We start from the raw sequence: 15,653 nt of genomic DNA on the forward strand, positions 1-15,653 counted from the left end.
AGGACTGTACGGTCCAACCATGCCAGGTCTCTTCTATGAAAAGGGCCAAGCTGGCCCTGTATAATGCATAGTTCAATGGGTGAGGTATAATTCAAGGAAGCCCACAGATTTAACTGTGTATTTTACACGGTCTGCTTTTCTTGCACTAGAAGCTCGTTGAGATCGGCCCTTCATAATGCATTGTAAAGTTAGGGTGTTGAATCCCTGTGTATATTCAGAGATTTAGGTCTTGATTTGCTGCATTAACTAATATTTGAATATCTTTTGCCAATTCATCAGTTGCATGTACATAAATATGAAAATAATATTAAAATACAGAAAAGGCCTTTGTTCATTTGATTGCAGGAGATTGGGATTAATTGCATAAAATGGCAAAAGCACAAAAATACACAAATCACTGAATTAAGTAGAAATTGCTTGAGAAATCACTTCTGCTGCATGAATTGGATGGCGCTGATAGCTGCCAATCACTAAGCTCACGCTGCATAAGGAGCAGAATTGATCTTTATACAGATCTGATCAATTAAAAAACCCCAGATAAAATAATGTTCATCATGCTGCTCACTGCTGTACGTTTAAACAAAAGGCATTATTAAGACTTTTCAATTACCAAAGCCACAAGTGCTGAAAGTCGTCTTACTTACAGGTATCTTTAGCCTTGTTAAACCTGAATTGTCCTGCTATCAGCATCCTTTGTTAGCTACAGGACATGTAGCTCCAAAGAGCCTCATTCTTTTCTTCCATAAAGAATTCCCAAGGTCTGACAGCGTCCTGATGAGACCTGCCAGAGCTTCCTTATTCTACAAAGGAGGAGCTGCTGGATTCGATCGCAGAAAAGCTTCCGACCGTCTCCAATAGCCGGGTCTGTAGTGAGACGCCACATGTTGATATCAGAAGTCACTGCCTCCACTAGCCAGACACGAGCTACAAGAGCAATAAGGAAACGATAGCCCTGCGCGCGCACACATCACTACTCCATTGATTTCACGAAGACAGTGATGCATTTTCCGATGGATTCTGTACAGGACGCGAGCTTTACAAAGAATAAATTCAAGCTGAAAGTCAGCGACCATCAATCCCGTTAAAAACACCAGAGCCTCCCATTAACATCCACGTTCCCAGGTGGACATCATGTATTTAATAGCACTCTGCTCGCTTAATGACTGTAGAACCCTACTGCAAACCCAGCGCATAATTATTAATGCGAAGAAGATACCATGGGCCCCCGCACATTCGGCATACTTTACCAATAATGTATATGTAGAAAATGATTGCACGTTAAACAGGTTTCACAGGCTGGCAATTAAACAGACAGACAGCCCTCCCAGCTTCTAACCTTCGAGTCGGTGAAGGTGCATTGCAGCACTGGGCTGAATTGATTTAGTAGGAGATTTCTATTAGTGAGAGTGCTGTTCTCATCACAGAGTGCCTCCCATCATTTGGATGGATCACTTAAGAGAAGCCCAGAGCCGAGCTGGCACACTGACCAGGTTTTTTTTTTTTTTAATTAATTCGTTTAAGCGGCAACCCAAATACTGGAAATAATGAACGTCTAAATGGAAGTCCAGCCCAAACCAAAGCCGTTGATATTGTATATAGCATCTACGTACCTCCCAAGTTTTCGCAGGACAGTCCTGATTTTCTGGCCCTGTCCAGCTTTTGCAGGGATGCTAACACACAGCGATCGGTACGTTTGACATCGCAGGCATCCCCCCACACACCACACAGTTTTGGATCATTGTCCAGCTATAAGATCTGACCGTGGGGCATTTAAAGCTTTCCGGCAGAGACAGTCAGGTGTTAATTTAATATCTGTTGATATTTGATACCATGATGTCAGATATCCTAACAAAATGTACAGGTCTTCTTGCAGAAAACAGCCCCAAAACATTAAGGAGTCACCACCATATTTAACATGGGCATAAGGTACTATTCCATATGGCTACCTCTCTGTGTGTGCGCCAAACCCACCTCTAGTGTTCAATGCCAAAAGCTTAATTTTGGTTTCATCTGAAACTTTTCACAGCTTTACCAAGGGTGCCAACTTGATTATATGTTATGAATAGTCAAATGTCTCCTGCACATGGAGGTGGGATTCCCCTCTATAATGGATAGTTAAACCTGTCGGGTAACTTTGTAGTTACTTTCAATAATGTAACTGCACTATACATGGCCCATAAATGACATTGATGCGTCTCCAGTCAACACCTGCAAACACCTGCTTTAGTGAATAAACCTCCTTGTGACCAAAGGCTCCTGCAAACTAAATCCAGCCCTGCTCATCGATTAAATGGATGTATACATGTAGAGTATGTCAATATATCAACATATATGTATTAATTAAACCTCTAATTGCCAGGGTCAAGTTACAGAGGCTCTGTGGTGACATATTACACATATAGAATGGAGGCTTTGCATTATTGAGCAGTGGGACCATATATATTTTCATTAAGAAATCTGTGTGAACAATTGTTTAAAACTCTGTTAAACAATTATAATCTAAATAGGTCCACAATGTACTAATGCACTAAGGCGTACCCCATGATATACACCAGGGATGAGTACCTTTGATTATTTTCCAGTTTTAGCATAGCAATGCTCATCATCATCAGCCAGCCTTTGTCAAGCCTTAAAACTATCAGGAAGGCAGATAAGAACAAGGATTAGATCAGAGATATGAAAGTCACATTTAATCTGTTTACTGCCATGTAAACAATATATTGCATTTCATTGGGATCTAGTAATCATACTATCACTACTGCGGCCGGAACGATTCAGCACTCAAGGCTCCAAAAACATATTCTTAAGACACAATAGTTTGGCATCAGAATCAATAATGTATATACGAGGTGCTCGGCAGTACATCTGTTATATGGGATACAGACGAAAGTCACCCTTCTCATGATGCATCCCTAGGACTCAATGTATGTGAATAAAGAATATACCTTACAATCAAATAACTGACCTGCTTTATTTCTCTGAACAATATAGAATTATTCTATGACTGGACCGTTAGTGAATAGGAGGTTTGTGGGTTTCACTGGGTTAACCTGTGATGCGTAGCTTGTTTGTTATACGAACGTTAAATAAATACCACCTTTAGCAGTAGGAGATTTTACAAACCTGGATGCAGTCTTATAGTGTAAGTGTCCCTGGTAAAAGGAGCTGTCAGATTTATTTATTCATTAAGAAATTGTCATCAGCAGCCCTCTGCTGGGTTGTCATTGGATTGCCTGGGGACCCAGCGTGGCCCTGACACTGTATGACTCATATCCTGCCTGAAACGCTATTTATACCCTATTATGTCATTAAAAGGGACTTGTAATAAGAGCAGAGTTAAGGGCACAGACCTCCATTGATTTTACAGCTGCTTGGGCTGGTCAGGGTAGAGCCGAAGATCATACCAACTAGCCCATGAACCCCACTGCCCACAGAAGCAGGACAGCGGGACAGCTACCCAGCAACATGAAACCCGGGACTGTTGGGAGGTATGGGATAAGGCATGATGAAAAAAAATCTAGTTTCTAGAGAAATGCATAAATCACCGAAGTGAATTCCACATCGCTGTTGAAGACATTTAATCGCAATCCCGTGGGTTTATCAGAGGCCCCTCAGACATGCAAAGACAGGTTTAAAAAACACAATTTTGCTTGCCAGCGATGCTGCTTTTGCCTGAAGTAAAACAGTTATTTAACATTTGTGAAAATAAAATTCCTAGCATACCAAATCTTTCAAGTTTTGATAAGAGCTTTGCAGTGATTTACGGAGACATCCTGAAAAAATGTTTGGCTCTTTGTGCTGTTGGTATAATAGGCAGAAAACATTCTGAGACTGAATGGCCAACAATTTCATAGACAGCGCAGGCACAAGAACTCTACGGCTCAGTCCTCTCCAGGTCAAATCTAACTTCTATTTGTTAATTGTGTTAATGCCCAGATCACTGAACACCATAAGACCTTGACGACCAAATTAAAAAAAACCACCTTTTTTAATGAATGATTGTCATAGTCCCTATAGCTCTAACGCTAAATACCGGAAGGAACGTTCCCAGTCGGTATAAATTAACATGTCAAAGATTGAAGAACTCCTGATTCTCCTCTTTCTAGCAGACAAACTCCCCCCCCCCAATAAATTAATAAAGTTAGAGCTATTTAAGTACAAATCAACCGGGCTCCCAAATAACAGAGTCAATAATATATCAAAACATATAAAACAGGGTCCAAAAAGAGAAATACTAGAAGAAAAATGCACACTGGTTTAACACTTCGGCTTAGTTTCCCCTGCGTGAAAACACTTTACACTTATATTTACTTATAGAGCAGCAGAAGATTCTTTAGCACTTTTACAACAATTTGACAATATGATTAACACATGATAAGATATACTGGTGAAGAAGGGCACTGATTTTCTGAGCTTACAATCACTTAGGAGGTTGAGAAGAAATGAGGCAGAAGGAGAAGGACTTCTTGGATGAGGAAGATTTGTTCTTGTGGAGAAGTCAGTGCGGTGGAGATCTTAAAGCTATGGGGGGCAGATGGAGTGTAGATTGTACTCTTCTCCGAATAGGTGGATTTTTTAAGTTAAGGTAAGTAGGAGGATGCGTGTTTTTATTTTTTGCCATTAATCACCCTTTTTTTATATTCAGGACCAATATAAGTAACAAAGTAATTCTGGGTACGTACTGTGTATATAATTTGTTACCTATAATGTAAGTCACACGTGTAACTACAGCTTGAGACAACATGTCTTATGGCAAGACAAGGGCTGGATTCTCTATAAAGTGGAATTGACACATGCCTAAATAGAAGGTTTTTTGCTGGTGCTGTAGACCTCCTCTACCAAATTCTCCGGTTATATGGCGTTCATTTATTTTTTTGCCTATGCAAAGCCTACAGATCCTTTTCTAGAAAACATTTACAGCCGTTTAGGGAGACCGCAGTCGTGGTGCCCAGAGCTACGCAGAATGTCTATCCGGCCCTGGGCAAGACTTAAGAAACCAATTATGAAGCCCTAGCTGCTGTTTGCTTCAGGGACATTTGGCACTAACCGTGTTGCAGGATTATGGGAAGGACCTGAACAAGCTATAAAACTCTACATCCACGATAGCTGGCTTTCCTTTTCAATTTCTCAAGATGCCCATACTAGCATACAAGGAGCTATCATGTTAACAAAACATTTACAGTTCACATATACGTATATTGCTATTTAGGGTTGAAAATAGGTAATAAAACTATCATATTTAAAAATCTATTTAGTATTCATAATCCAAACCCCATATTTTGTTCTGCTCACTAAAAAAAACACACGTAGAAAATGTTGCTACTCACAAAATCATTGCGGAACCACATGTAAGGAAAATGTATATAATTCTATTGTTCTAAGAGGAAATCATGTCTTCTTTTGAAGTTGATACCTTTTATTGGGTCAACATAGAAAAAGCAATGTAGAGTCACATGGGCATTTGGGACCTCCGAGCTTCAGTCAGAGGTGATGTATTCATTAAGTATCAAGTCCTACTAAAGGTTCCATCTTCTCTCGAATCACAAGCTAACACTTGGTACATGTGGTGTCCCTAAAAGCTTTAATACCTAAACTCAAGATCCAAGTTAAGCTATTAAAAAAACTTTGTGTATTCAGGTGCATATAAAGTATACTCAGGTCTCTGTAATCAGCCAAAGATTGGTCAGCACTTGGTGTGGTCTTTGCTTTGTACTCATTTTACATAAAGTGGGATAACCACTGGAGGCTCACAAAGTTCACAAAGTACCATTTTCCAAAGCACTGTACCTTTATATTTTTTCAATGATATTTATTTTAGGTAAGGAAAGTACCTGTTTTTTTTAATGTTGTCCTTGCCCGTAACAACATATGTAGGAGCAGAATATAAATTATATATTTATAGTAAAATCCATGCTTACCTAAAATTCTAATAAACAATGCTTTAAAGGTATACACTTTAAAAACATGAAGACACATGATCACCATGTACATTGTAATTGCTTACCTGTTTCATCAGGTGATATTGGTGAAGCGCTGTCCTGGGATAACGTTGTCCAACTTGAATCTTCATCACTAGGCGCCAGGTTCTGAATGCGGTGCAAAGCACAGTCTGTCTTTGCGCCAGTTTTTGGGTGGTCCTTCTTAGTTTCTGGACTGGATGATACTGTGGGAACCTGACTGTCCTCTGGACTTGGTGTCTTGTTCAATTTTGTGGGCAACACTTCCCCATTGGCTATTATGCCAGATCCGTGGCCGCTGATCCAGGTAGAGTTTTCCTCTTGCTTCACTGAGTGGCCATTACCAAGTCCCTGCCCCAGATCTCTAGATGTTTCTAGATCTGCATAGTAGTTGAGGAAGCTCTTGGTTCTTCTAGGAAGTAATGGTGCAATTTCACTGCTTCCTATCTCATCTGGAACTACTTCTCTCCCTTCCAGCTTCTCTGAAATTCTGTTGACACCAGCCTCTGTGCTTACATTTTTGTTGGGATCCTGTCCTTGTTCGGCTGCCTTCCTCAGCTGATTTTCTCCATTCTTCACTACTTTAATGTTTGGAGAACCATTTGACAAAAGAGGCTGACTTGCAGGATCAGACAAGCCCATAGCTGCCTGAATATTGGTCAGTGCGTATTTTTTTCTGCATTTTGGTGGAGTGTTGCTCTTTGGTTCAGTGTGCTTCGCATCTGCATTCAGCAACTCGTTATGGGATGAGCGCAAGTTCAAGGTGTTTGGAGGGCTAAGTGGACCATTTCGATTCACAATGTCTGTCGCACTGTGGCTAGCCATAAACACTGGAAGGGTGTCCACACCCGAATCAACTAAAAAAATTAAAAGAAAGAGTAGTTTAGGAAACATGGTTCTGAAATTACATCTTAGCCACATACAAACTGGTTCTGCTCATGTTAACGCAAACATCCAAGTCGGCCTACTTTACAATGTTTGGGAATAAGGATTAATTTGATGCATTTTTTTCAAAACTTTAGCATAGATCAGGGGCGTCCAACATGTGGCCCGCGAAACCTCGAGGTGCGGCCCGCGTAAGATCGGCAGCCAGGGCAACCGATCTTACGCGGGCCGCACCTCGAGCCCTGCTACAACAAGAGCCCTGCTACTTACCTGTGGGAGGGTCTTTTGTACGGCACAGAGGAAGCGGAACCCAGCAGAGTTCATGTGACATCACATGACACTGCTCCAGTCCTGCTTCCTCTGTTCAGTACCAGAGAACGCAGAGGGAGGCCGCGCCCCCCTGCTGAAGTCTGTGAGCGGCATCGAGGAGCTGCAGTGCAGGTAAGGTGGTGGGGAGGGTGTTTGAATGAGTATGCGTGATTGAGGGAATGAATCTGTGAATGAATGAGTATATGAATTAATGAGTGTGTGTGTGATAGCATGGATGTGTAAGTGCTGGAACCTAGGCATGATGGGACTGTGATTGCTGTTAGCAATCACACTCCTATCATGCCAAGTCAGCCAGCACATGCTGAAACCTGGCTAGCTGCCCCCTTGTGTATTGATGCTGCCAGCAGTATGGGGTCTGCACATAACTTACAGCCACCCTGTACCAGCATGTACTGGCTGACTTGGCATGATAGGAGTGTGATTGCTAACAGCAAGCACAGTCCCATCATGCCTTGATACTAGCATTTACTGGTTGCCTGGGTATGATAGGAGTGTGATTGCTGTTAGCAATCACACTCCTATTATGCCAAGTCATATTGCTAATTTTTTTGGTCCAATTGTGGTGTGTTACCTACTTTTTTTTTAAAAATGTGAGTTTTTTTTATTATTTTTAAAGGTGGGGGGTCATTTTCGGTTTTGGCTAAGTGAACCGTGAATGTTTTGGTCCAGAATTTTCATTTTGGTGCATCCCTAGAATAAATAGAACTATTTCATTTTTAATTTTCCTGAATTTGTAGTCACAAAACTTTCTAGGCCCAGAAATCAGTGAGAGGAAAAGTAAAGGTTTTGTGTGATTTACTTTATTTTAATCTGCATATTTTATCAAAGGCCATATTTTCTCACAGTGAAAAATGAGTGTGGCCCGCGCACGTATACAATTCTGATGAAGTGGCCCACTGCAGAAAAAACTTGGACACCCCTGGCATAGATGTTATAATAATTCTAATAAAAGTCAGAATCACCTGCTACTATGCTTCTTCAGAATCTTATGATACTATGTTTCTTCTGTATTGTATATTACATTTACCTTATAATTTTCTTTTTATATATATTTTGAGGTGGCATTTCAAGACAGTACTTTCTCCAACACTCCTTTTTCATGCCATCCGTTTTAGAGATTGTTCGTGAAATTTAAAAAGGTTTGATAATAGTGAATGCTGGGAAGTCCGGATGCCAATGTGATATATGTGTGATTTATTTTGGTAATAATGGTCATTTGTTTGGCTGGGCTTGCACTCCAACACTGGCTGCTCTGCTTCTTACATCTGAATGATGAGCCGCGTGAGTATTTCCGCAAGCAAGCATTCCATTCCAAAAAGTAACGAGAAACAGAGAGACTCACCTTTTAGAAAAAAATGCCCATATGTTATTATGCCTAATACCTGGTGAACTATCAATTGTGTGTGCTTGTAAAAGTTTATTGTGTCTTGTGCCCTAAAACATACAGATAATGAGACCTAACGTGTGATGAGGTTTAGTGGTTGCTGAAGCCCACCCCCCAGGGCGGCAACTTATAATTGCACACTGCAGCGCAAAAAAGTGTGAAAAGAAACCATAAAATGAAAATCAAACAAAACATGGGTTGAGGAACACAGCTCACACTCGACACAACATTTTCAAGGAAGTCTGACCTTGCATGGCTTCAGACATGGATCACAAGGGCGTCAGCAATGGATCAGGATTTAGGATAAAGTTAGAAATCTGAAAAGAGGGATGATTGGAAAAATTAAAACAAAGAAAATCTTACTAATACTACAGGATTAAACTAATACCGGGAATGTGATAAAAAGGGTATAAAGTGAAGGAAAACGGAAATCAAACATAAATTGAAAGACAAACACAGGAAAAAAAGGCTTGGAAATCACAATGTCTAAGGTCAGGCATGAAAAAAACGAAACTATTATTTTACCTTTGTTACAGGTCTCGTATTTTACCGATTCTAGCTCATTTTATACATTTAAAATGATACCCCGGGAATAATGTAATTGTTTTAAAGATTAAGCAGGTTCAGTGGCACGTACAAGTAAAACCTCCACTAATTCACTGATTGCTAAAAACAAATTCTCTTTCCCGCCATGACCTTGCCCCCTTTCTCATCATTTACCTTCGAAGGCAGCCTGAATCAATGCATTTTGCCCTGCAGTATTTCCACAACCACCACTGATTTACTGGAAACCAACACAGCTATATACTGATTAGCTGGCTGCGCTACAGAAAATCGTCCTTTGGCACCCTTGGCGTTAACGAACCAGCACTTTCCAATAGTAATATAATCTGAACTTTGAAATGTATAAAATAATACCTATTTCATTCATGTCTGTTATCACAGAGTTGCAACGTTGCACAAGAAGGCTATGTGACAGCGATAGTAGCTGCTACATTAAATACATAGGGGAAGTCTATGTGTTTGTAACTTGTTCCATCATATTTAGACTCTAAAATTCTATTGCCTAGAATAAGTATGTCCAAGAAGTGTACTGACGAACGCTCCTGGCCTCCAGTACAGACAGCTGGGGAGGACTTAAATGAGACAGAAGCCTCATAATGTAACTCCAACAACTAAAGAACGCCTGTACTGATTTCCATGCAGTAACATGAACCGGAGTCCACGTAAATGGAGTTGGCTGCCCCCATGGCATTCACATGGTGGGGTTGACTTGTAATACTTGTGTGTATGTATGTTGTGTATGTCTGGGTTTATTAACTGAACTGTAAAATATAGGTTTTGGGAAAAGTGATGCACATTAAATAATATATCTATGCTTCAATAAAATATACCGTATTTATCGGCGTATAACACGCACTTTTTTAACTAAAATTTGAAGCTGAAATCCTACCTGCGTGTTATACGCCGATAAATCCTAGAGCCAGTGGCGGAACTACCGGGGTCGCAACTGCGACCGGGCCCTGGAGTTCTGCCAGTCAGGGGGGGCCCAAGGGGTGCCGAGCGGTTGCTGAAGACAACCGCTCGGCAACTCTCGGGCCCCCCTGACTGACAGAAATCCAGGACTCCTCTGCTGGCGGCCGCCGCTGCCGCCTGCCTCAGCCTCAGCCGCCGCCGCCTGCCTCAGCCGCCGCCGCCTGCCTCAGCCGCCTCAGCCGCCGCCGCCTGCCGCCTGCCGCCAGCCTCCGCCTGCCTCAGCGCTTCAACTCTTGTGTTGGAAGCGTGAGGCGTTTGTCTCGGGTGCCGGCGCTCAGCAGTGAGCGCCGGCACCCGAGACAAACGCCTCACGCTTCCAACACAGGAGTTGAAGGTAAGTGACCGGGGTGGGGTTAGGGAGAGAGAGGGGAGATCCTGAGAAGGGGGGTTAGGGTGTGTGTGTCTGAGTGTGTGTGTGTCTTACTGTGTATGTCTTACTGTGTGTGTGTGGTTTCCCAGATAGCAGTGATTCTGATGGAGTTTTTTTTGTTCAGTTTTTTTGTTCAAAAATGGGGGTGCGTGTTATACACCAGTGCGTGTTATACGCCGATAAATACGGTATATACCAGAGATTCCCCCCAAGGCGTGAAGACCATTACCATGGGCAATGATGTCCCTTCCGTTGTGATGTTTTTACCAGTAACTCCAGCCTTTCATTAATTTGTATCATAAATCTATCCAATATACAGCACATGATAGGAGTGGGATTTAGCACATTCCCACTCTGCTCCATACACTTTAAGTTAAATGGCAGCATTTAGTGCATCAGGTAAGCGGAAGCCTCCGTACAAGACTAGCAAATCTGACAACCTCTTACATACCTGTTTCTTCGCTAGCACAACCCTGTCCTCGAAAAGTATATACATCCATAAGTCAGAGAGGTACGCACTTCCTTCGGTTACCAACAAAGTCAAAATATAATAAAAAAAATCTAATGATGATAAAAATACAGCTACAGAGAATAACACGTTTGTCTGCTGTAAAGCACCACATGAAACAGACCAAACCTTTCACGGGGAATCGGGCTTTAAAGACACGTCTGGAGAGTGCACAATGTGTGGCTATAAGGAAACGAGTCACTTCTAATCTCCCAAAGATCAGGCATCATCGCACAGGAAAGCACGGCTCCTTTTCACATACCTAGACAAATCTTTTCTATTCTTTATCCCTGCGCACGCACAAAAATAACAAACTGCAGATTTTCAGGAAAAGAAATCAGGGCTACACCCAGCAGCCCAGACAGAATGAAAGAGAGAGAAATTAACTTATTTCTGCTGAAATATATACAATTCAACTGTTTTTGCATCTCACATAGAAAAAAGGTATAGCTTTATTGACACCATAACATGTGGGGTCCATGTTTAAAGCCTCTAATAAGACCTCTAGAACATATACTTTATATTCGTTATGTTGAACATATATAAGAGATATTTAATTTATGGCTTGCAAGTTTTCCTACACACCATTTATCTTAATAGTATGGCAAAGCGTATTACTGCGTCACATGCCACAACAAAGAAAGAGTAAAAAGCTCATTAATGATCTATTAATTAGCGATCAATCTACTCATCTGTATGTACACCTGCCTATACATCTATTCCCCTGTCATTCTGCATCACATATTGTCCATTAACGGGTAATAAAAGCATTTTGCACCTTGGGGGCCTATCCCAAAACCCACCAATCAGCCTTGGTTCACTTAATGACTGATGGATAAAGACTATTTGTTCTTAAAGCATCTTTCCTTTAGTCAGACAAGCATTGTTTTTCCACTGCCTGGTCCCTTAACCAAGAGCTGCTGCTGCCTCCTAGACATCCACACTGACAGGTGTACTCCTCTAGCGGCACGTTCATGACTCCCATCCAGCCCAATGGCACGCTGGCCTGCTAAACGGGCTACGGTGATATCAGGCCAAACAGGACCTAGCCAATTGGCTCTGCAGAAATATTTTGCAGAGTATAAGAATACTGAGGGATTAACATAAAAACAGATGTGACCGTTCCATGTATGAAGGTTCAGTCATATTCATAAAAATCATTTGAACATATTTTACAAAGGCCTGCTCAATAGCACATGTCCCAAACCAGAGGGCGAAAGAGAAAACAGACAGAATCAACAGAAACAAAATGTACGTTGGGTTCATAGCACCCACCGCCGATGTTAAAGGCCATTTAGAACGTAGAAGTAAAAGGGACACCCAGATCCAGGCCCAGGGGGTTGCATGGGGTTGATGGTTCTCAGTAATCTCTGGGGATTGGTTCCAAGGAGAGGAAATGAGTGTGGAGGACGAGTCACTCTGAAGCTACACGTAACAAACTCATCATGCATTGTACATTTTTCATTTTCCCAAACAAATCATCGCTGCGATTCTCAAAGCTTTCAATGCCTGTGAACGTCGTTGACATGCCACACGGCTGCACCGATTCCTGCCCCTCTCTGGTCTAATGACATTCTGCTTTTATGGGTAAGAAATGAATAATGGGATTTAATGGCTTGAATGCCAGTACGGGATGTGTTATGTATGGACTCTGCCGCATCAGTTCCACTTCAATTACAATCAATGTCACTGAAACAAGCACTTTCTGGAGCAGTACTTGGAAAATTAATTATTCTGCACCATTTGATGGAGATATTGTCCCTTACAACCAGTGGGTAAAGTGCGATAACCAGTTTGGTTTTAAAATTCCCAAGAAGGCTGCATCTGGGGCTCTGGGCTGCCAACCGAATGACATTTGGGGTTGTGTATTCTGGACAATTTCTGGGGCAGAATGTTAAAAGTGAAGCAATCAGCACAAACCATGCATCAGCTGCCACGATTTATGCACCAGCGCTGCTCTGTGTAACACTTTATGACATTTTTAGATACTTTTTTTTTTTTAACTAGAGGGTCAGAGACTAAAGTAGAGTGGGATGTTTTACTTTACTGAGAGGGTGGCAGAGGTTAATGTAGTGAGATATTTTAAACATGCATGGGACAGGAATAGGGCTCCTGGGTTTCTATCTGTAGAGCAGACTAGACGGGTGTTATCGGCTGTCAAGTTCTATGTTTTTTTTGCGTTAGTGAAAACTCTGATGCTGGTAATAACCTGTTTTTTTTGTCTGTATGAAACCCCTACCTATACAGGCATGTAAGGAACCGGAGCTCAGCAAATCTGGTGCTCAGTCAAAGGTTGAAAATGTACACAAATAGAATCTGGCATCCCAGTGATTCCATCATGCTGAGAGCATCTTGTGACCTTGACACCTCACTTTCATGAGGTCAGCACGGCTATGAAATTGCTGTATGATGGCGAGATTTCTGTCCACTTTACATTCTGAGTACATCGCTGCTATAAACGCTACCCCTGCAGCCAAAGCTATAAGTCTTTCCGTTTATGGCTGTCAAATGCACGCCAGTGTTTTTGATGCTACTCAGAAGTGATTCCTATCATAAATCCTTATAATTACATTTCCTTCCTAAACCCAATTAAAAGGAAACTGTGGCACTAATTATGGTTGAAGCCTGAAGACTTTAAAGATACACAGATAGCCCCTACAAGTGCGTATACAATCACCTAGACAACATGGATACACAATCACCTAGACAACATGGATACAGGGAAACAGAAATGAGTGGGGTCAAAAATATATATTTATGATTTAACCATCAGGGATACAAACCCCCAACATGAGCCAGCTGGAGACATCCTCTATAAAATGAATGGAGGTCTTTGCTGTTGCATGACAGGGTGGCTATTCGGGTAATGCGGGTGTATACTGGTTTCCCACTTTATGTCCTGTGTGTGCTGTTTGTGTTACCTTTTTCACATTTCACGGCCGGGTGGGTTTAGATCATGTGTTGCAATAAACATACTTTCTCCGCATATCTGCTTATATTAACAAAGATTTTTAGAAATGAGGGTCTCTCTAGACAACTAACCCTTTTTTTAAATTAGTGCGTGGCAGCTTGATAAGGACTTGATGCGTTTCTCAAGTAACAGGGCAAACCATATATACATAAAGTAAAAAAGCAGCATTATAGGAAAATTATAATTGTTTTGAAACCAATATTTAGAAACCCCTTTTAATAAAACAAAAAAATCAAAGTTGGACATTAATAGGAAATTGGAAACTCTTGGATCTTGCAGGTTACCCAAAACCTCTCTGGCATTCATATTAAGCAAGCAGCCCTGTTTTTGGACAGTAAAAGGTAGTGAAATTATAGTTGGTCATTAGGACTTCTTTTGTGGAGGTGACTCCGGTATCAGCTTAGCACAAAATAGGATGAGAATTCACAGAGGGAAGAACAATATATCACAGCCAAATGTTTGTAGCATTCCATGCATCAGTGTTACAACAAAAAGTTAACCTGCTGTATTTAAATGAAATGAAGTAATTTAGCTGTCACTGTCTGCTATAATCATTCATGACGATGAACTGTCAATAAATAGAAGTTCTACGATTACTGCCGAGCAATAGCTTTGTCTCATAATCATACCCCTTATCTCTTTATTCCATGTGTCTGGGAAACCGATACAAAATTGAAACAGTAAGGAACGCAGGACTGTGTTAATAACGTACACGGCAAAAAGCTATACATACATGAAGTGCTTGGCCTGTAGGATGCACCTGGATAGCGCCTGCCCATGGTGGACCGTCAGAACATAACAGCGCCGGGAACAGCTATTGGAGACGTCTCCTCTCGGATTAAACCCCGGAGCTGGGAAAAAGAAAAAAAGATTTACAGCTGCTATTAATCTTCTTACATTAAAACGTTAAATACCTCTAATATTTCATGACAATTGGGTGCATTCTTTATTGATTGCATGATCGGAATGTATTAGCCATGGACCTCGACTTATGAGTCATACCATTACGGCAAGTTTAACGAATTGAGCACCGAAGGGAGCAATGCAACCAGTTGCAGTTGATGAAATCATTTAGGAACTAGTTGGGTCACCGAGTCAGATCGCACCGTGGCACACAAATGAACTGAAACTTTCTTTATGCTTGTGACATCATACATAATTGGGGTAATTATTTAGTGGAAAAGGACATCTTAATTTTAAACACCAGTCGATATCAGAGTTAACTCTGGCTCACACTATGAGGTATGTGACAGCAATCCAAGCAGCCAGACTGTGAAATGCGTCTTACTTTCCAATTTTTCACAGAAAATATGCTGACCGCTTGCAATTTCACTAAACCCGTCTCAGTTGTTATCTTTCTTGCTCTAGGAAATTCATTGCTACGTCTGAGCTGCCACAACGCACATTAGCCTGGAAATGTTATCTGGTGTTTGCCTGAAGCAACACAAACCGACATCAAGACAACAGCATCTCTGTGACGGATGCCACGGTTAGGCTGAAGTTTAAAATCACAAGACAACATGAAAACATCACGGGTATTATAAGTCAGACTGTAGCCTACTTCAGAAACCCACAAGAAGACGGGCTATGTATCTATGCTGCTCCCAGATTAACCTGTATCTGCCGAGAGGTGAGCTTCATATGAGATCATAAAACACAGCAAAAAGCAGGAGCGCCCAACGGCCAGCTGATCAACTATATTTTCCATGATC

The 15,653-nt window shown here is 41.4% G+C and overlaps 1 protein-coding gene across 5 annotated transcripts in view; it reads right to left on the reverse strand.

Moving 5' to 3' along the window:
• The window catches only part of APBB2 (amyloid beta precursor protein binding family B member 2), a 130,859-nt gene that overhangs the window by 71,586 nt on the left and 43,620 nt on the right, over positions 1 to 15,653 (reverse strand). For 4 of the 5 annotated variants that reach the window (XM_053458398.1, XM_053458394.1, XM_053458395.1 and 1 more), the window contains 2 exons: positions 14,675 to 14,792; positions 6,005 to 6,814 (listed from right to left, as the gene is read on the reverse strand). In XM_053458398.1, coding sequence (XP_053314373.1) covers positions 6,005 to 6,814; positions 14,675 to 14,720 — 856 coding nt within the window. In that variant the 5' untranslated portion in view covers positions 14,721 to 14,792. Of the gene's footprint in view, positions 1 to 6,004; positions 6,815 to 8,803; positions 8,874 to 14,674; positions 14,793 to 15,653 lie in introns of all 5 variants that reach the window. The other variant, XM_053458397.1, reaches the window with a different exon arrangement.

This window comes from Spea bombifrons, chromosome 1 (genome assembly GCF_027358695.1).
Source record: "Spea bombifrons isolate aSpeBom1 chromosome 1, aSpeBom1.2.pri, whole genome shotgun sequence".
NCBI lineage: Eukaryota > Metazoa > Chordata > Amphibia > Anura > Pelobatidae > Spea > Spea bombifrons.